This window comes from Lucilia sericata, unplaced genomic scaffold (genome assembly GCF_015586225.1).
Source record: "Lucilia sericata isolate MDLA Ls3-8-SP2 unplaced genomic scaffold, ASM1558622v1 Contig000601F_arrow, whole genome shotgun sequence".
In the NCBI taxonomy this organism is placed as follows: Eukaryota; Metazoa; Arthropoda; class Insecta; order Diptera; family Calliphoridae; genus Lucilia; species Lucilia sericata.
The window spans coordinates 17,501-40,000 of record NW_023994608.1 but is presented as its reverse complement, the minus strand read 5'-3'; the positions used below and the strand labels follow the sequence as shown (position 1 = coordinate 40,000).

General features: G+C 28.5%; 3 protein-coding genes across 4 annotated transcripts in view; 2 read left to right on the top strand and 1 right to left on the bottom strand.

Annotated features, from left to right (window-relative positions):
* LOC119606556 (putative sodium-dependent multivitamin transporter) overlaps positions 1-4,934 on the top strand; it is a 6,170-nt gene extending 1,236 nt beyond the window's left edge. Inside the window, exon 2 of the mRNA XM_037960106.1 lies at positions 2,564-4,934. Within this exon, the coding sequence (XP_037816034.1) occupies positions 2,766-4,724 (1,959 nt within the window). The 5' untranslated portion in view covers positions 2,564-2,765 and the 3' untranslated portion in view covers positions 4,725-4,934. The remainder of the gene's footprint in view (positions 1-2,563) is intronic.
* LOC119606555 (nuclear RNA export factor 1) overlaps positions 1-22,500 on the top strand; it is a 31,970-nt gene that overhangs the window by 4,707 nt on the left and 4,763 nt on the right. The window contains 4 exon segments of the mRNA XM_037960105.1: positions 17,733-18,110; positions 18,112-18,255; positions 18,315-18,424; positions 22,412-22,448. Coding sequence (XP_037816033.1) covers positions 17,733-18,110; positions 18,112-18,255; positions 18,315-18,424; positions 22,412-22,448 — 669 coding nt within the window.
* Positions 11,394-17,538, bottom strand: LOC119606558. Of its 2 annotated transcripts, XM_037960109.1 has the most exons (3): positions 17,247-17,538; positions 16,970-17,187; positions 11,773-11,952 (listed from the first exon to the last, which is right to left on the bottom strand). In XM_037960109.1, the coding sequence occupies exons 1-3, from the start codon at positions 17,364-17,366 to the stop codon at positions 11,934-11,936; spliced, it is 357 nt and encodes a 118-aa protein (XP_037816037.1). In that variant the 5' UTR covers positions 17,367-17,538; the 3' UTR covers positions 11,773-11,933. The 2 variants fall into 2 exon arrangements, with proteins under 2 accessions (XP_037816038.1, XP_037816037.1); XM_037960110.1 differs by lacking the exons at positions 16,970-17,187; positions 17,247-17,538 and adding an exon at positions 13,210-13,443 and having other exon boundaries at positions 11,394-11,952.

Here is a 22,500-nt window from a genome sequence, read left to right as displayed (position 1 = left end):
ATCACTAATATTAGTACCAAAAAGGGGAAGAATTTTAGTACCAAATATTTCGTAAACCTTTTAAATCTGCTGTTAAGACTTGGATTATGTAAATAATGCAAAAATATGTAATTTAAAAGATTTGTAACAAAATTTTAATATAAATAAGGAAAGGAATGCTAAAAAGTACTTAAAAGGGGATAAATTTAGTACCAAATTACTTTATAATAGTAAAAAGCATATTTTTGCAACTAAAGTTTTAGTAAGAAGGACAAAAGTATGAAGTATAATACAAATTTAGACTTCCGTTTATCAAGAACATTTTAATAGTACCAAAAGGGGGACAATTTTAGTACCAAATCTTTCAATAACCTCTTAAATCTGTTAAATCTGAGTTGTATTATGTAAATAATGCAAACAAACTTTCCTAATAAAATGAGGTTATGTAAAAGGTATGAAAAGTTAAATAGTACTAAAAAGGGATAAATTTAGTACCAAAATGATTTCTAATTGTAAAAAAACATGTTTCTGCAACTAAAATACTTCTTGTATGTAATACAAGACTAATTTCGATTTCAGTTAATTAAGAAAACTTCAATAGTACCAAAAAAGGGGAGAATTTTAGTACCAAATCTTTTGATAACCTTTTAAATCGGCTGTTAAGACTTGGATTAGGTTAATAATACCTAAAATTGTTAATTGAAAACTTTCCTAATAAACTGAAGTTATAAGTAAGTAATGAAAAGTTAAATAGTACTAAAAAAGGGATAAATTTAGTACCAAAATGATTTCTAATTGTTAAAAAACATGTTTCTGCAACTAAAATACTTCTTGTGTGTAATACAAGACTAATTTTGATTTTAGTTTATCAAAAAGACTTTAATAGTACCAAAAAAAGGGGAGAATTTTAGTACCAAATCTTTTGGTAATCTTTTAAATCGACTGTTAAGACTTGGATTATGTTAATAATACCTAAAATTGTTAATTGAAAACTTTCCTAATAAACTGAAGTTATAAATAAGGAATGAAAAGTTAAATAGTACTAAAAAGGTATTAAATTAGTACCAAAATGTTGTCTAATTATAAAAAACATGTTTCTGCAACTAAAAAACTTTTTTATGTAATACAAGACTAATTTTGATTTCAGTTAATTAAGAAAACTTCAATAGTACCAAAAAAAAAGGGGAGAATTTTAGTACCAAATCTTTTGATAACCTTTTAAATCGGCTGTTAAGACTTGGATTAGGTTAATAATACCTAAAATTGTTAATTGAAAACTTTCCTAATAAACTGAAGTTATAAATAAGTATAGAAACGTATGATAGTACTAAAAAAGGGATTAAATTAGTACCAAAAATGGTTTAAATCATGTAAAAGTAGTTTTATTTATTTGCATTATGTTCCTTTAAATATTTGACAGTCTAGTCCAAAAACCAATTAAGTCTAAGTGCTTATAAATTGCTCAGTAACTTTGAACAACTTAGGAATTCCCTAAACTGATAAAAATAAATGTTTCAGAGTCTCTAACAATTAAAGTGTTTTCAAGTGCAGCCATAAATTCTACGCATGTTTTCCATTGTCAAATTGTATTGATAAGTTAGATGTTGAAACTGTACTTTTAAGAATTGCGAAAACAATATTTGCAAAAAACTAAGATAACCACAAAATTTAAGTGCAAAAATCTTATAGTTTAGAGCGTGCGAATTAAAAACCAAATGATAAGAATCTTTATAAATAACTAATTAACGTGTGAAATTAATTCTATTGATTATAGATTAAATTTGCACCCAAAAAGCCCTTAGAGCCAAAAGAAACTAATCAACATTTGCGCGTTCATGATATTTTTATCTTTTCTGTTCTAAATTTAGCTTTATTTCTTAGATTTTTTGTTGACCTTAAATTTTAGAGGAAAGTTTTGTTACTTATCAAATATTGCCAAATTTTGATGGTGTCTCTAGGCCTTAAATAAGTTTATTTAATCATTTGTTTATTTATATTGTTATTGGGGGGAAAATTTGTTGATTTCAAATTAATAAATATTAGATGTAATCAGTTAAGTTTTGCAAAAGATTAGAGGTTTAACAAATTTGGCAAATGAAGCTTAAGGTAGGAACAATTTAAGAATAATAACAATAACGTGTGATATATTCAAAAGCTATGGTGTGATCATTTTGAAACTTATTCAAAATTTCCCCAAGATTTAAAACATTTTAGGTTATACACCGAAAAACATGTTTCATAAATAGCATGAATTTTGTAGTAAATAGTATGAAACGAACATGAACTTTTTTCTCAAAGCAAAGTTCTTACTATTTTTTAATTAACCTAATAATATATAAACAATTCATACTATTTATGACATTATTCATTATTAGTATGAAATTTTGTTAAAGAAAACTTCATAGATTTTAAGCAGCAACTTTTGTCTGATATGACACTTGGATCCATTAGCTGATCCCCTGGTTTTAAACATTTGAACATTTTGCTTTCTTCAGCTTATTAATTAATACAAAACACTTGTTAGTTAAACGGGATTTAAATCCAAGTTTATTGCAAACTCAAAATTAACTTCCTTTACAAACAGTTAACTCTGCGGTCAACCATCTGTAAATGTTCCAGTGCTCTTGTGTCATCATGTCAAACTAATTGTGTAAATTATTTTAAACATTGTTGGCTCTGGTTGCATTCCTACCCCTAAAAGCAAACACAACCTTTTCCAAATTTTATCACTTCCCCTCCCCCTGAAGTAAAATTCGTGCTAAAAAGGAACTCAAAAATCAACAAAAATGGCTCAATTTGGCCCTTGGGATTATACCATACTGGCTATAGTACTCATCATTTCCGCAGGTATTGGTGTTTATTATCGTCTAACGGGTGGCAAACAAAAGACTGCTAAGGAATATTTGTTGGCGGATCGTGGCATGGGCATAACCCCCGTGGCTTTCAGTTTAACCGCTAGTTTAATGTCTGCTGTTACCATATTGGGTGTATCAGCGGAAAATTATCAATATGGCACACAATTTGTACTTATTAATATTGCCTATATCTTGGCCACACCTTTTGCCGCCTACTTGATACTACCGGTTTTCTATCGCTTGAAAACGGCCAGTGTTTATGAGTATTTGGAACAAAGATTTGGTTATGCCACTAGATTATATGCCTCCCTGGCTTTTTCAGTGCAGACTGCTTTATACATGGGCATAGTTTTATATGCTCCTGCCTTAGCCTTGGAAGCGGTTACTGGTTTGAATATAGTATTTTCTATATTGATTGTAGGACTGGTGTGTACTTTCTATTCTACTTTGGGTGGCATGAAGGCTGTTTTGATTACGGATATCTTCCAATCGGTTCTTATGTTTGCCTCGGTATTTGCTATTATTGTTTGTGCTGGCATTAAGGCTGGTGGCCTGGGTCCCATATGGGAAACCGCTAGAGAGGGTGGACGTTTGGAATTTTTCAACTTTAGCGTGGATCCTACTCATCGTCATACCTTCTTTACCCAGATTATAGGCGGTCTGGGTGTTTACTTATCTCTATATGGTGTTAATCAAGTGCAAGTGCAAAGATTACTCTCCGTCAAATCTTTGAAAGCTTCTGCTAATTCTTTATGGTGGAGTTTGCCGGTGTTAATGGTGTTAAGTTTTACCACCTGTTTCTCGGGTTTGTGCATGTACTATTACTACAAGGGCTGTGATCCTTTGCTGGAGGGACGTATTAATTCTCGTGACCAACTTATGCCTCTATTTGTGATAGACACCATGGGTCATATACCCGGTTTATCGGGACTTTTTGTATCCGGCATCTTCTCCGGCAGTTTGTCTTCTATATCCTCAGCTATATCCTCATTATCGGCAGTAACCATGGAGGATTATATCAAACCCTGGGTGGCTTATCGTAAGAAAAAGGAACTAAGTGATGCCAGGACTACCTTTTATACCAAAATTTTGAATTTAATTTATGGCGCTGTATGCTTGGGCATAGCTTTCATGGCTGGTTCGATTGGTGGTCTACTGCAAGCAGCTCTTAGTATATTTGGTATAGTGGGCGGCCCTCTTTTGGGTTTGTTTACCTTGGGCATGTATATCCAGAAAGCCAATCAAAAGGGTGCCATTACCAGTCTAACCATTGGTTTAGCTATTTCCTTTTGGATTGGTTTCGGACAACCTAAACCACCCATTCCCTTACTACCTTTGGATACCGATAGCTGTCCTGCCACACCCACTTCCTTAATAACAGACATCTTTACCTCTACTCTCCTGGAAACGGTAAAAGCAGAAGAGGAACCTCACTACTTCTATCTCTATCGTATTTCCTATATGTGGTATGCTGTTATAGGTTTCCTAATAACCTTCTTTTTGGGCATTTTCTTCTCTTGGTTATATGAGAAATTAGGCTGGGACCTAAATGATGCCCTCTACACTGATGCCTCAAGAACCACAATCAAATGTGATCTATTCGTGCCACCCATAGCCAAACGTATACGTAAAAAGCAAATGCCTTTGGTAGTGGTTACCGCCACTAGCTCGGAAATTGGTAATAATAATTCCCGCACACCCAGTTTTGTGGAAGAGGAAAATACGGCCCCTGGTTTAACTAAATCTTATACTAATTCTACCGAATTAACTGATATATCCAGTAAAGAAGATATTTCCCAGAAACCAGAAGATTTGGATAAGTCTAATGGCAGCAGAGGTAGTATGGATATTATACCCGAGGAACAGGCGGCTAATAATAAGAAAACTTAAGCATTTTTAACCAATAGTTACTACTAAATATGAATTTATGTTTTTTTAATTATCTTGTTTTTAAAGATTTATATATTTGTTTTACAACAAAAAGAACAAATGCACTTTTTCTTAGTTTAACTTTGCACTTAAAGAAGCTTTATTTTTTTTTTTTAATATATTTACGAATTTCATTGTTTTATTTTTTAAATAAAAATATTTAAGATTAATAGAAAATGGAAGAAATTTTATTAAAGTTTCTAATATAATCGATGGACTAGACCATAGAACTGTTTATACACTAGTTAAAACACCAGTTCATAGACTTTAAAATTAACTAATTCTTGTAATAGTCCATACACTAGAACATAGACTAGTCAATAATTAATTCCATACTAATCAATAGACTAATCGGTAGACTAGTCCGTAGACCAGTTTCTATACTAAACAATAGACTAGTTATTAGATTAATCCGTTGACTTGTCTGTAGACTAGTCAGTAGACAAATCCATAGACTACTCAATGGACTAGTCCATAGACTAGTTAATAGACAAGTTCGTAGACTAGTCAATAGACAAGTCCGTAGACTAGTCAATAGACAAGTCCGTAGACTAGTCAATAGACAAGTCCGTAGACTAGTCAATAGACAAGTCCATAGACTAGTCAATTGACAAGTCCTTAGACTAGTTAATAGATAAGTCCACAGACTGGTCAAACTACTTATCGATAGACTGGTCTATATACCAGTTTATAGTCTACTCAAAACATTAGTATATAGACTAGTCATTAGACTAATCCATAGACTAGTCAATAGGTCAACAAGTCCATAAACAAGAAAATGCACTATTAAACATACTAGTTCATTGACCAGTCAAAAGACCAGTCGTAGACTAGTCAATAGACAAGTCCTTAGACTAGTTAATAGATAAGTCCACAGACTGGTCAAACTACTTATCGATAGACTAGTCAATAGACAAGTCCTTAGACTAGTTAATAGATAAGTCCACAGACTGGTCAAACTACTTATCGATAGACTAGTCTATATACCAGTTTATAGTCTACTTAAAACATTAATACATAGACTAGTCATTAGACTAATCCATAGACTAGTCAATAGGTCAACAAGTCCATAGACAAGAAAATGCACTATTAAACATACTAGTTCATTAACCAGTCAAAAGACCAGTCGTAGACTAGTCAATAGACAAGTCCGTAGACTAGACAATAGACAAGTCCATAGACTAGTTAATAGATAAGTCCACAGACTGGTCAAACTACTTATCGATAGACTAGTCTATATACCAATTTATAGACTACTCAAAACATTAGTACATAGACTAGTCATTAGACTAATCCATAGACTAGTCAATAGGTCAACAGGTCCATAGACTAGTAAATGCGCTATTAAACATACTAGTTCATAGACCAGTCAAAAGGCAAGTCCGTAGACTAATCGTAGTTCAAAGACCAGTTCATAGACTAATCCGTATACTAGTTCATAGATTATTCAACAGACTAGAGAAAGCACCAGTCAACAGATTAGTCAATCTGTGATTCTTGAGCAATTGTTTCTCTTTTTCAAGGCGTTCTCTTGCTGCTCATCACCGATTGAAACACAGTTCTTTTTAAAACATTTATGTTATAAAAATCTGTATTGAGTTCTAGTTTAGAATATTGATTAATATAGCTCTTCTTTAAAAAGCTCTCTTTGTGCTTTTCACTCCTTTCAGCACTCTCTTTTAAAACAAAACAAATAAAGAGAAAATCTCTCTCAAATTAAAAACTTTCTTGTTTTTTTTTTTTAATTTCAAAACATTTATTTTTACACCTCTTCAATAACACGAATTCAATTTCGGATTCTTAATAATAATTTCCCAACCATTACCCATGTATATCACTTCCGATATACTAAGCTCTCTGCTGCTCTCTTTACTCTCACGAAACACCTCAACATCACCACTAAATTCTTTATTTCTCACTTGATTATCCTTTGACATTTGATGTTCCAATTTAACAGTGATCTTTTCATTTTGTATAACAAACTCTTTCGGACCATTGTCGTCTACCAATTCGGCCCAGTCGATATTGCGTGACCATAAATCCATGATAACCGAACTATTAATGGCACGTGTTGAGACCATGGAAGATGACGGCAAGGTCATGGGGATTAAAACTATTAAAAGTAGTTGATATGAAAACATTTTTCTCTTTTTTTTCTTTAATATTTTAAAGCTTTCGATTTTACTTCCTTTAACAAAATCGTTTAATTTAATACTAAGCATCAGAAATGTGACAGAAATAAAATTAACGTGTTATTTGTTATTTTGTTATTTGTTGTGTTAAATGAAGGAGAAAATCTCATCAGATATATATATCTCTTCTAAAGAGATTTGTTTTCTTATTAAAGTAGGCTCACACTTCTGCCACTCATGGATATTTTAAAATTTGTTAGAGATTTGTAACCGTTTGAGTTTTTTTAATTTTAAGAAACTTTACTATTAAAGAACTAGTTACCTGACTGGTTCCTGGGGCCTAGTATATGATGCTTTAAGTGCCTTAAATCATGTTTGTGTCTTTTCGCTTAAATTATTCTTTTTATTACTGGTTTTAATCAACTTTATTTTAAGGCCTTTTATGATCGGTGTAAACTTAGCATAAAATACTTTATTTATCTTTTAATAAACATTGTTGTAAGGCAATATTTAGGCTAGTCACAGTTTGGTTGAAAAACCTCTACCCCAATAAAACTATTACGTTTATAAAGTGAGAAATATTACAGCTTTTTATAATTTATACATATAAAAAGACTTTCAACTCTTTCACTACTTTTTATCGAAAATTCCTGACCTTAACTTTGTTGGCAAACTGTGAATACCCTAACTTTCTTTGCCTTACTGTATTTGCCTTTTATAATTTAATTAAATTTTGTTTGACAGTTGTTATTCTATTCATTTAATTCGTTGTAGTTTTTATGCAAAGCCACACTATCACTCTTTTGCAAAAAAAAAAAAAAACTAAGATAAATAAAATGAACTTTTTCTTTATTGCAATTTATCATTTTTCAAAAATTTTTTTCTTTAAACGACAAACTTGACAATTAGAAAATACGCAAATTAGTTGAAATGTTGCTTTGAAATATTTAAAGAATAGCTTTTTACAAATTTTCTTCATTTTTTGTAATTTTTCTAATGTTTTTAAAGATTTTTGAAATAGATTTAACAGCAAAAAGGCAAAATTTTGCATAAAAATTGCAAATATGATGACTTTTTAACAAGAATTCCAAAATCTTGTTTGAAATTCACAATTGTCAATAGTAATTTAAACAATATGTAACATTTTCCAAAACTTTGCTCGTAAAACAAATGTTTAAAAAACAAAAATGCAAAATTTAGCACGAAAATTGCAAAAAAAAAATGTTGCACTTTATATATTTTACAGATAATTCATTTATAATAACATAATATAACTGTTTTTAAGCAAACTAAAGTATTACTATATACTTTACATCTAAAATAAACGATGACAGAGAAAAAAGGCAACATTTTGCAAAAAAAAAAAAAAATATTGCACTTTTTCAATAAAACAAAAACAATTCAGTAGAATTCAAAAAAAAACTTGTAATGCGTGATTTTTAACAAATTGTGATAAAACTAAGTAATTTACAAGCAAAATAAATCATTTTTAATTAAAAATTCAAAACTTTACACAAAATGTTGCCCTTTTTTTAACACATTGCATAATACTTTTTATAATTGAACTAAAATTACATTTTATGAATAGATTTAAATAATAAAATGTGTTTTTCAACAATTTTTTACAATAATGAATAAATTTTAGAGTGAAAATGCAAAATTTTGCCTATAAATTGCAAAAAATGTTTGCCCGTTTTCAAATAATCGATATAAAACTCTTGAAATTTTATTTAAAATTACATGTCTTAAATGGTTTTAAATGAAATAAAGTGATTTATCGTATTTATTAACATTAACAAATTGTTTAGGAGCAAAAAGGTAAAATTTTGTAAAAAAAAAATTCAAAAAAAATTTTGCACTTTTTAAAATAGTTTTGCAAATATTTATTTGTAATTGATGCTGTAATTGAATTATATATAATATTTTCATGTTTTTAACTATTTAAATGAAAAATTTGGAAAAATTTTGAAAATATCCCTTTTTGAAAAAATTTCCCTTTAAGGAGATTTTTCAGAAATGTTTGCGTTTTTATCTTCTTAATGAATAAAAATTACAATTTTAACGAACTTTTGAGAATTTCCCTTTTTTGGAAAAATTTCCCTTTAAGGGATATTTTAGTTTAAAGATATATTTCAGAAATTTTTGTATTTCTATATTGTTTAATGAATAAAAATTACAAATTTGGACAATTTTTCAAATTTCCCTTTTTTGAAAAAAATTCCTTTAGGGAAAATTTTAGTTTAAAGAGGTTTTTCAAAATTGTTTGTATTTATATACTGTTTTATGAAATTAAGTTACAAATTTGTAACAATTTTTCAAATTTCCTTTTTTGAAAAATTCCCTTTAAGGGAAATTTTTGTTTAAAGAGGTTTTTTAAAATTTTTTGTATTTTTATACAGTTTTATGAATTTTAATTATAAATTTTTAAAATTTTTTTAAATTTCCCTTTTTTTGAAAAATTTTAGTTTAAAGAGGTTTATCAAAAAGTTTTTGCATTTTTTTATAGTTTTATCAATATAAATTTTAAATTTGTCCAAATTTTCAAAATTTCCCTTCATTAAAAAAATTTCCCTTTAAGGGAAATTTATGTTTAAAGAGATTTTTCAGACATTTTTGAATTTTTTATTGTTTAATGAATAAAAATTATAATTTTAACAAAATTTTAAAAATTTCAAATATTTGAAAAAATTCCCCCTAAAAGAAATTTTAGTTTAAAGATATATTTCAGAAATTTTTGTTTTTCTATATTGTTTAATGAATAAAAATTTTAATTTTCAAAAATTTTGAAAATTTCCCTATTTTGTTTAAAGAGATTTTTTTAGAAATTTAATAATTTTTGTAGTTTTTTCAATTTCTTTAGTCTCCATAAGTTTTACCCCTCAAGGGTACTTAATGAAGTTTCTTTTAAACTAATTAGTTGTTTTTCCAATTAAGCGTGAAGTTTTTTATTTAAATATTAAATTATATGATTCTAAACTAATTTTCTATATTATAAAATTTCACATCATCGTATGACAAATTTTAAAATAATCACCCATTTAATTTCAAGTACCGCCAAACAAATAAAAACACTTAAATAATAAATGTGTGTCAAATTCAAATAAATTTGTTTGTATACAAATGTTTTTTTTTATTATTATTATTTTCCTCTCAGCAGCTTTTTCAAAAACATATGTAGCAGTTATTTTTTTTTGCTTTCTTCTGGCTGTTATCAGTTTTTAAAAATGTTATTTTTAATATTTTTATGGCATTATCTTTTAAAATTTCGCCGACATTTTATAGTTCAAAAGGCAAACAATGAGTCGACTAATAGAAGAGATTTAAAAAATCTTAATTAATTAAAAATGAAATTAAAAAATTTCTTTAAATTATTTACATTTTATTTAATTAACTTGCACTTTCTTTTACACATTTTCTTTAATTCTTTCCTTAATCTACTGTTACAAAATTATCATTTGTATTAGTTTGTTCCGTTTGCATTTCATAGAAATTCTGCTCTTTAGCCCACTGCCAAAAGGCCAATAAATTTGCTAATTCCGTGTAAGTCAAAGTCTCCCTTTGATCGCCTTTTAATTCGGGCAAAACAGCTGTATTACTCAATTTATCAGCTCCTATATAATTAACAATTTCTTGCAGTGTAGCAGGCTCTCGTATGTCAGCAGGGTTAACTACTCGGTTATCTATATAGAGAGAAGCGGGATTTGTTACACCCCCCGCCTCCAACAATTCATTATTATTGTCATTATCTTGCTCTTGGGTTGTATGTAAAACGTAAGCTTTACATTTATGTAGATTAATAAAGATTTCTAGTAAAATTATCAATTTTAATATGAAATACATTTTTTTTTTCTTTATTTTGTTTAATTCACTTAATTTGTAAGTTTTTTTTTTTCAATTGTTTATAATTTAAATGATCTTTAATACACAACAGCTTTGGCTCAACTAAATAAGATCATGGGATCGCCACTATAGTAGATTTTAAATTTAATTTATTTTTCTTTTTTGTTTTTGAATTGTTTTTCTTTGAAAAATGAATTCAAAATAAATTAAATTATAATTCATTCATTGTTTTTATTTAGAAGAGAGTAATAATTCAATTGATAAAACGTAGTTTTTTGTAAAAGACTTTTCTTTTCTTCTGCTGTCTTTGACATAAATAAAGATTAGTAAAGAAAATAAAAAATTTCCAAAAATGCATTTTATGAACTTTACACTGCTACTCTTTAGTATTATAATATTACAGCAGCAATTTTAAATGAAATAAGTGTGAAAATGCAAAATTTTGCAAAAAAAAATTGCACTTTTTGAAGTAATTTTGAAATTAATCTTTCTAATTCACATAGAATTACATGTTTTCAATGACTTTTCACAATTTTCACAGTTTTCTTAATAGTTTTTCTTCAAAACAAATGATTTAAGTGCAAAAAGGCAAAATTTTGTATAAAAAAAATGCAAAAGAAATGCACTTTTTCAATAACACTTAAAAAAATCAGTGGAATTCAATGCTAATAACTTATAATATCTGAATTCTAACAAATCCTAATGTAACAAATTACTTTACAGCCAAAACAAATTATTTAGTATAAAAAAATTCAAAATTTTGCACAAAATGTTGCCTTTTTTTTAAACAATTTCCAAAATAATCTTCAAAATCATCTAGGATTACATGTTATGAGTGGTTTCTAATAAACAAATGAGATTTTTAACAATTGTTTACTATTGTTAACAATTTAAGGGCAAAAATAGAACATTTTGCATACAAAATGCAAAAAAATGCACTTTTTTATTTTTGGTTTTAAACTTCACAAAAGAAATCTACTTTTGTTTTTAAACTTTTTAATTTATAACTGTAACAAAAACTTTTATAAAAACTTAAACCTACACATTATTTTTCGTTATTTAAACTATTTTTCTAGAAACTAATTTTCTTCATTATTTTCCCTTGAAGTTGTTGTCGTCGTTATGGTGTGATTTAAAGTTGTCGTATAGTTTTTCTTGCGAAATGTCCCGGTACCCGAGTCATCACTAGGTTGAGCTATTATTGTCGATGAGGTACTCTGAAAGTAAAAAAAATAAACAAAATTAGATTGATGTTAGAATAGAACTAGAACTTAATTAGAACTGAACTAGAACTGAACTAGAACTGAACTAGAACTGAACTAGAACTGAACTAGAACTGAACTAGAACTGGACTAGAACTGAACTAGAACTGAACTTGAACTGAACTAGAACTGAGCTCGAACTGAACTAGAACTGAACTAGAACTGAGCTAGAATTGAACTAGAACTGAATTAGAACTGAATTAGAACTGAATTAGAACTGAATTAGAACTGAATTAGAACTGAACTAGAACTGAATTAGAACTGAACTAGAACTGAACTAGAACTGAACTAGAACTAAACTAGAACTGAATTAGAACTGAACTAGAACTGAACTAGAACTGAACTAGAACTGAACTAGAACTGAACTAGAACTGAACTAGAAATGAACTAGAAATGAACTAGAACTGAACCAGAACTGAACTAGAACTGAACTAGAACTGAACTAGAACTGAACTAGAACTGAACTAGAACTGAACTAGAACTGAACTAGAACTGAACTAGAACTGAACTAGAACTGAACTAGAACTGAACTAGAACTGAACTAGAATTGAACTAGAACTGAACTAGAACTGAACTAGAACTGAACTAGAACTGAACTAGAACTGAACTAGAACTGAACTAGTACTGAACTAGAACTGAACTAGAACTGAACTAGAACTGGACTGGAACTAAACTAGAACTGAACTAGAACCGAACAAGAACTGAACTAGTACTGAACTAGAAATGAACTAGAACAAAGTGAGTGTTATTTGAGTATCGAATATATTTTAAGTTATTTTTGAAATAACAGTTTATAATTTTTTAAGCAATTACAGTTAACTATTTAAAACTTTTTCTTATTTTACTAAATTTTTAATAATTTTTAAATTGTTAACAAATTTAAAAATGTTTAAATTAGCCCATTAACTTAAAAAAAATTTAAGATTTTTTTTTAATTTTCTTCATTTTCTAATAATTTTAATTTTTTTAAATAAAATTTGCTCGTTTTTTAAAGCATTTGCATTTCAATATGTTTTTTATTAAGCATTCAATTAAAAAGCGGCCAATTAAACTTTTTTAATATAAAACACTTTCATTATCACTATTTTCTTGTTTCCGTTTATAATTCATGTATATTTTTTATTAAACTTAAGTTCATTTTTAGGAATATTATATATTTTTTAAAAATTTTCGGTTTAATTTAGTTTCAAAACTTTTAAAGAAACCACCTACACCATTATTTGTTTCAGAAGGACTCCATGATTTTTTCTTATCCAAATCCTTAGACGCACAGCAACCCATTTTTTTTCTATATTAATAATAAATTTTACTTTAAACTTCCTTTCAATACACACTTTTTACTTTTTAAAGCACTTTCTAGCAACTGAAATAAATTTATTTTTATTTTAAAGAAAACTCTATTCGTGAATACAATTCTTTTCTGCTTGAAATCATGTGTTAAATAAGAAATACATACAATTGGCAAAAAACAATTTGTACAAAAAAATTAACTGTATATAGTCATATTTTTATCAGAATAACACCATTTTCCCCCTACTCCTACTAAATGTATACAGACATTTAACAGTCATTTTATACATATGTATATATGAGTAAGAATAACAATAAATATAAGTCATAATATTTATTTTTATACACAATTGTTTAAATACTTACTATTGGCTTCATTTTTAACAAAAATTTTGTAATCTTTCAAAATAGTTCAGAAACACAAACCCTAATTTCCTTTTGCTATGTTGTAGGAAAAAGTTTAAATATTTGTCTAAAATTCGGAACAAATATGTTATTTGTTTTATTATTTGGCAAAATAAATAACTATAGTAAAATATATACAACTGAAGTAGCTAAATACAGTGGCAAAATAAAGAAGTTATACAAGAGAACTAGAACTGAACTAGAACTGAACTAGAACTGAACTAGAACTGAACTAGAACTGAACTAGAACTGAACTAGAACTGAACTAGAACTGAACTAGAACTGAACTAGAACTGAACTAGAACTGAACTAGAACTGAACTAGAACTGAACTAGGACTGAACTAGGACTGAACTAGAACTGACCTAGAACTTAACTAGAACTGAACTAGAACTGAACTAGAACTAAACTAGAACTAAACTAGAACTGAACTAGAACTGAACTAGAACTGAACTAGAACTGAACTAGAACTGAACTAGAACTGAACTAGAACTGAACTAGAACTGAACTAGATCTGAACTAGAACTGAACTAGAACTGAAATAGGACTGAACTAGAACTGAATTAGAACTAACTAGAACTGAACTAGAACTGAACTAGAACTGAACTAGAACTGAACTAGAACTGAACTAGAACTGAACTAGAACTGAACTAGAACTGAACTAGAACTAAACTAGAACTGAACTAGAACTGAACTAGAACTGAACTAGAACTGAACTAGAACTGAACTAGAACTGAACTAGAACTGAACTAGAACTGAACTAGAACTGAACTAGAACTGAACTAGAACTGAACTAGAACTGAACTAGAACAGAACTAGATCTTAACTAGAGCTTAAGTAGAACTGAACTAAAACTAACTTAGAACTGAACTAGAACTGAAGTAGAACTGAACTAGAACTTAACTAGATCTGAACTAGAACTGAACTAGAACTGAACTAGAACTGAACTAGAACTGAACTAGAACTGAACTAGAACTGAACTAGAACTGAACTAGAACTGAACTAACTAGAACTGAACTAGAACTGAACTAGAACTGAACTAGAACTGAACTAGAACTGAACTAGACTGACCTAGAACTGAACTAGAACTGAACTAGAACTGAACTAGAACTGAACTAGAACTGAACTAGAACTGAACTAGAACTGAACTAGAACTGAACTAGACTGAACTAGAACTGAACTAGAACTGAACTAGAACTGAACTAGAACTGAACTAGAACTGAACTAGAACTGAACTAGAACTGAACTAGAACTGAACTAAACTGAACTAGAACTGAACTAACGACTAGAACTGAACTAGAACTGAAACTAGAACTGAACTAGAACTGAACTAGAACTGAACTAGAACTGAACTGACTGAATGAACTGAACTAGAACTGAACTAGAACTGAACTAGAACTGAACTAGAACTGAACTAGAACTGACTAGAACTGAACTAGAACTGAACTAGAACTGAACTAGAACTGAACTAGACTGAACTAGAACTGAACTAGAACTGAACTAGAACTGAACTAGAACTGAACTAGAACTGAACTAGAACTGAACTAGAACTGAACTAGAACTGAACTAGAACTGAACTAGAACTGAACTAGAACTGAACTAGAACTGAACTAGAACTGAACTAGAACTAAACTAGAACTGAACTAGAACTAAAACTGAACTAGAACTGAACTAAAACTTAACTGGAACTAAAGTGGAACTTATCCGGAACTGAAATTAGTATTAAAATGGTATTATTGTTTTGCTTTTGTGGGGCTAAATTCTTATCACCCTGTTGCATCAACAGTTAATTTTCTTTATTATCAGTTCAAGTGCTTTTAAAAGGGAGTATTATTAAATAAAAGTTGTTTTTGTTTTTTACTTTTTTTTAACAAATGAAATATTTGTTAATATTAATCACCGTTAGTATATAAAATATAATTTTATGCTTCATATATCTTTTTGTTTTATTTAGTTTAATGTTGTTGTATTTAAAATTGTTGACAATTTTACTTTTTGTGATAAAACAAAATTAACAAATTTCTTATTAACCATTTACAATAAGTGTTTTGTGTGCATAAACTCTTTACAGATAATTTCAGGGTCAGTTTTATTTATTAATTTTATTATTTTTTATTTGTTTAAAATATATTGTTATCAATACATGTTACGAGCATGTCTGTCTATATGTATTTATTTAAACAATAATTGCAAAATTTAACAACAATGCAAGAGATTGAAGGTTTTTTTCACTTGCATTACAGTCAAAGCAATAAAATGGACACAAAGGAATATAGAGCTGAACTAGAACTAGAACTGAACTAGAACTGAACTAGAACTGAACTAGAACTGAACTAGAACTGAACTAGAACTGAACTAGAACTGAACTAGAACTGAACTAGAACTAGAACTAGAACTGAACTAGAACTAGAACTAGAACTGAACTAGAACTAGAACTGAACTAGAACTGAACTAGAACTGAACTAGAACTGAACTAGAACTGAACTAGAACTGAACTAGAACTGAACTAGAACTGAACTAGAACTGAACTAGAACTGAACTAGAACTGAACTAGAACTGACTAGAACTGAACTAAAACTGAACTAGAACTGAACTAGAACTGAACTAGAATTGAACTAGAACTGAACTAGAACTGAACTAGAACTGAACTAGAACTGAACTAGAACTGAACTAGAACTGAACTAGAACTGAATTAAAACTGAACTAGAACTGAATTAGAACTGAATTAGAACTGAACTAGAACTGAACTAGAACTGAACTAGAACTGAACTAGAACTGAACTAGAACTGAATTAGAACTGAACTAGAACTGAATTAAAACTGAACTAGAACTGAATTAGAACTGAATTAGAACTGAACTAGAACTGAACTAGAACTGAACTAGAACTGAACTAGAACTAAACTAGAACTAAACTAGAACTGAACTAGAACTGAACCAGAACTGAACCAGAATTGAACTAGAACTGAACTAGAATTGAACTAGAACTGAACTAGAACTGAACTAGAACTGAACTAGAACTGAACTAGAACTGAACTAGAACTGAACTAGAACTGAATTAGAACTGAACTAGAACTGAACTAGAACTGAACTAGAACTGAATTAGAACTGAACTAGAACTGAACTAGAACTTAACTAGAACTAAACTAGAACTGAACTAGAACTGAACTAGAAACTGAACTAGAACTTAACTAGAACTAAACTAGAACTGAACTAGAACTGAACTTCAGTATTAATAGGTTTTTTTAACAAAATTTTGAATTAAATTTTTCTATATTTACCTTAAATTTATCCAAATCCGAATTACTTTTGTGTATAGTTTTCTGACATATCCGAAAAAACGATTGGTATCCTCAAATAAATCTAAATTCAAATCAATTTTTGAAAGTTTTATACTTTCAAGGGAACTGCGAGAACTTTTTGATAATTTGGGTTGGTGGACCACAGCTACGGGCGACGATTTAGGTTCTTCATTCGCTGCTATCGAAGAGGATTGTGTCTAAAAAAAGAAAATAATATTAAAAAAAAAAATATTTATATTTAATGAACAAAACGTACATGTGGAAATGGTTCCCAGGTATCATAACTTTTATTTTGAAAACCACCTGTGGTAACATCTGTAGTAGTTTCCATTTTATTTTCTGATTTCCAGCAACAGCAGCTAGGCTTTGAAAACATGATTATTTGTATACAAATTTAATTTTTGCTAATTTAATATTTAATTAATTTCCTGTAATTAGTTTAAAAAAATAAACATATTTTTTTCTAATTTACTTTCTTTAGGTCTTTTCTTCTTAGTGTCTAAATAGCGAGTGTTTGTTATTGATTTGTTAACATTATCATTAACAAACTAATTGAAATTTATTATTTGTACGATAAAATAAAAAGTTTACAACTTGAGAGTATTATTCATGCATTTGTATAGAAGAAAAAGTGTTCTTTTATTAGTATTAAATAACAAATCATAAACCAGAACTTTTATAAAAAAAAACAATTGTGGTTAATTTTACTTATTATTATTTTCTTGATCTTCTCTAATTTTAGATACAATCTGGTCAACGTTATTCTAAAGATGATGTTATACGCGCTATACTCAGCGCCATATCACCGGATATTTTTATACCCCATTACTGGCGTACTGAAAAGAATTGTGTGGTTTTCTTTGTGGATGATTATGCCATAGCCCAACGTTTACAACAAATCGAACGTAGCGTCCAAATGACCGATGGCTATCGTTTGTTTATCAGAGTACGGGCCAGTTGCCCCATTGTTTCGGTCGATGAGGAATTTAAGGAAAAAATGAAATTAGTTATGGCTAAAAGATATAATGCCCATACTAAGGCTTTAGATTTGACCAAATTCCATGCTGATCCTGATTTTCGTAATATGTTTGTGGGTCTTTTCCGTACCCCTGTTATGTCGGGCCGCTTTAGATATAATACAAAAGAATATACCCGATTTGGAGGCTTTAAATTTGAATGAGAATAACATAGCCTCCATGGAAAGTTTTAAGAATGTTGAACAAAGATTGCCGCATTTGAAAATTCTATATTTGGCTAATAATAATGTAAGTTTTCTTAAGAAATTTAAATTCATTTAATTTTGAACAAATTCTCCTTTTTTCAGTTACCTTCTTTGGCCCATTTACTGGTTCTACGCAATGTCCCTATTGTGGATTTGGTCTTGAAGAATAATCCTTTACGTCAGCGCTATAAAGATCATGCTCTTTATGTCAGGTATCAAAATGTGTTTAAAATTTAGTTTATTTTTTATTTTTTTCTATTTGAATAATACATCTTTTCCTGCGTATGGTTTAAGGAAATGTGTGTTAAATTTCCCGTTTGACCAATGAACAACATCATCAGTTTTCTTTTAGTTTGCAGTTTGGAAGTTATACACCAAAACTGTGGCTCTTAAAAAAGGAAAAGAAAAGAACTGGTGAAAGATTTATTATACTAACAGCTACCAACTAAAAGGTTTATTTGGAAAATAAACTTCTTTTAGGAGAAATTTTATAAAGATTTTTATTAACAAATGAAAACAAAATTGACTAGACGGAGGACTAGTTAATGGACTATACAAAAATCTGGTTAAACGAATACAGAGATATCTTTATTTTAAGGGTTGGTCTGTAGCCAATAAACTAGAGTACATATACGGATCTCTAGTCAAGAGATTAAAGTGATCTCTAACCAATTGTGATCTCGTCAATAGACTAGAGTGATCGTTAATCAATAGACTAGAGTGATCTCTAGGCAATAGTCAATGGACTAGATTGATCTCTAATAGTGATCCCTGGAATAATAATCATTCAATAGACGAAATTGATCTGTAGTCTAGAGTGATCTTTAGTCTATTGACTACAGTGATCTCTATTAGTTTATTAACAAAAGTCAGTAGACTAGAGTGATCTCTAACCAACAAAATGATAAATATTCAATAGACGCCATTAATCTCAACTCAATAGACTAGAGTGATCTTTAGACAAAAGTCTAGTGATCTCTGGGCAATGGTAATCTATAAATTAGATTTAGATCTGGTTGATCTAAAGTAGAGTGATCTCTAGTCTCTAGACTTGAGTGATCTATACTATTTAGCCCAGAATGATCTCTAATATCTAGACTAGAGTGTTATCTAGTACACTAGAGTGATCTTTAGTCTAAAATAAACTCCAGTCTCTAGAGACTAGAGTCATCTGGAGTTTATAAATTAGGTTGATCTCTAGACAGGAGTGATATCTAGTCTCTATATAAGTGAGATTTCTAGTCTCTATACTAGAGTGATAACTAGTCTCTATAATATAGTGATCTCACTAGTCCCTAGACTAGAGTGTTTTCACTAGTATCTAGACTAGATTTTTTATAGTATCCAGACCAGAGTGATCTCTAGTTTCTAAATTTGATTGATCTAGTCTCTAAACTAAAGTGATCTCTAGTCTCTAAACTAGAGTGATCTCTAGTGTCTAAACTAGAGTGATCTCTAGTCTCTAAACTAGAGTGATCTCTAGTCTCTAAACTAGAGTGATCTCTAGTCTCTAAACTAGAGTGATCTCACTAGTATCTAGACTAGATTTTTATAGTATCCAGAGCAAAATGATCTCAAGTCTCTCTAGTCCTAAGACTAGAATGATCTCTAATCTCTAGACTAAAGTTATCTTTAGACTCTTAACCAGAGAGATCTCTTGTCCCTAGACTAGAATAATCACTGATCGAAAGATTAGAGACATCTTTAATCAGTAAACTAGAACGATCGGACAAAAATAGACTCTAGACTGATCTCTGAACAATATTTTACAACATTAACATCTTTACACTATTTCAAGCATTTTTTATAATTTTACCACAAATTGATTTATTTCAAACTTATTTGTTGACGACGAACTTGAGTTTTTATAAAATCTTAATCGATTTTGTTTCAATTTTAAAAATGGTTTAATATTTTATATTTAGTTTCAATCAATTAAAAAGTTGTTAAACCAAAATTTCGAAATTCTTTAGAAAAATGCTAAATTTTTTATAAAAAAAATTTAAAAACTAATTTTTTTGGGGAATAGTTTGATATTAGAACATTTAAGAAACATTAACTAAAAACTAATACTCCAAATTTTGGTTAAACAAACTTTAAAACAAAAAAAGTTTTTAAAAATTGAAAAAAATTTTACATAAAATTTTGAAAAAAAATTTAAACTATTTAGAAAGCAACATACATTTTGTATTAATTGTTTAAATATGGAGTTCTGATTAAAGCTCTTTTAAATTGATTAAAGTTAAGAGGGTTTTGAGAAAAATATAAAAAAGAAAAAATTACAAAAAATATAAGAAAAAAAGTGTTAAAAAAGAGATAACAAAAGAAAGATAAGAAAAAAAATAAAAAAAACCCAAAAGAAAAAATATATAAAAAATATCAAAAAATGGCACTAAACTTAAATTTTAGTTAAATAACGAATAAACCTAGATTTAGGTTCCAAAAAAAAAAAGCTTTTGTGGTTTTTATGTTATATTAAGATCATTTCACAAATATTATAACTAAAATATATTAAACCCTAAAAGAACCTGCCTAAAGCCTTATTTACGTTAAACACTTAAAAGCTTTACTACTCTTTAAAAGACAATGTCAGTCAGCAGCAGCATCATGGTTAACGAGAGCATATGGTGTGGTTGTAAAACTTTTCCTGTTTGGGGAAAAAGTCAACCTAACACCGGTTGGTTAATATGTCTCTAATAACCTTATTACTAAAGACATTTGTCTGGTTTAATATTTTTAAAGAAAGCTTTATTAAGAAAAAGTGTTTTTAAGGCTTAAATCATATAAAACAAAAGTTGTATATAATTTACTAAAAAGTTTAGCTTTTTTTCAAACTTAAACCTAAAAAAAACTGGTGTTGTTGTTATAATAAAACACCAATTAACTTAAGGTTTTCAAAAAAAAAAAGCAAACTATATAACAAAAATAATTTAATAAACTACTAAAGAAATAACTGGAATAATTATTAATAATTTATATAACATAAAAAGAAAATATAACTAAAAGCTACAAAAGTTAAATAACGGTTTTTAAATATAAACAGAATTAAAATAAGTTTATTGCTGTTTTCGGAGAAAATTAAACAAAAGAAAAACAGAACAAAAAAGAAAAAAACAAAAAAAATTAAAAAATTATAAAAAAACCTTAAAAATTTAAGCAAAAACAACCACATTTTATAAACAAAACTTAATATCACTTATTTAGTGATGCTTATTGTTACAAAAAAAAAACCGCTAAAATGTATAACAGTGTTATAAAACCAAATTTTCTTTATATTTTAGCGTTTTTTGAACAAAAAATTGTTTAAAAATCTTAAATAATTTACTGTTTTAGTTTTTTAAAACAGAAATTTCAACAACAGGAAGTTATTTTTATAAGATTCCTTAAAATGTTGTTGTTTTTGTGCTAATAACATAAACCTTTTTAACTTTATTTGTTAAAATTTAAATTTTCAAAAGCTTTGGTTTAGAAAAAAGCTAAAAAAACAAAATTTATTTGCTTTTTCAATAGTAAACAAAAGTATAAAATATAAAAGAAAACTATAAAAAGTTAAAAAGAACAAGAATAATGATAGTGTTATGAAAACATTTACAAAATGGTAGAAGAAAAAACAAAAAGAAACAAGGAAATTAAGTTGAAATTTAAAAGGTAATTGCGAAAAAGGGAAAGTACAAAGTACAAAGAAAAAGAAAAAGAATTTTAACAAAAATAGAACAAATTCCAGGAAAAAATTAACAAAATAACAGGAAAAACTCACGTTTTAATGGTGAATTTAGTCTGGACTATAGTTCAGACTCTAGACTACGCTATAGTTTAGATTACAAACTAGATTATAGTCTAAACTATATGCAACTCTACAAACCAGACTAAGCTATGAGCTAAACTATAAGCCAGATTATGGACTATAACATGCTATAGTCTAGACTTTCATACAAAAATCAGACTAGACTACCGTACAGACTATAGACTACTAGTTATTACGCTTTCCAAACAAGTTTTTTTTAAAATTTCTTAAAAATTCTATTAAAACCGTCTAAAATTTTATTAAAATTACAAAACTAATATATTTCCTTTTTATATAATTTCATGTTTTACAAAAACAAAAATGTTTTAAATCATAACACTCACCTTTTCCTCCATAACATCCACCCTTAAATATGTTAACGAAAAATATTTTATTACCCATATTTAATTCACAGTGAAGTACGACGTAAATTTCCCAAAATTGTTAAACTGGTAAGTATAGAAGCTATTTTTCATTCATACTTCATTAAATGATTAAAAATTT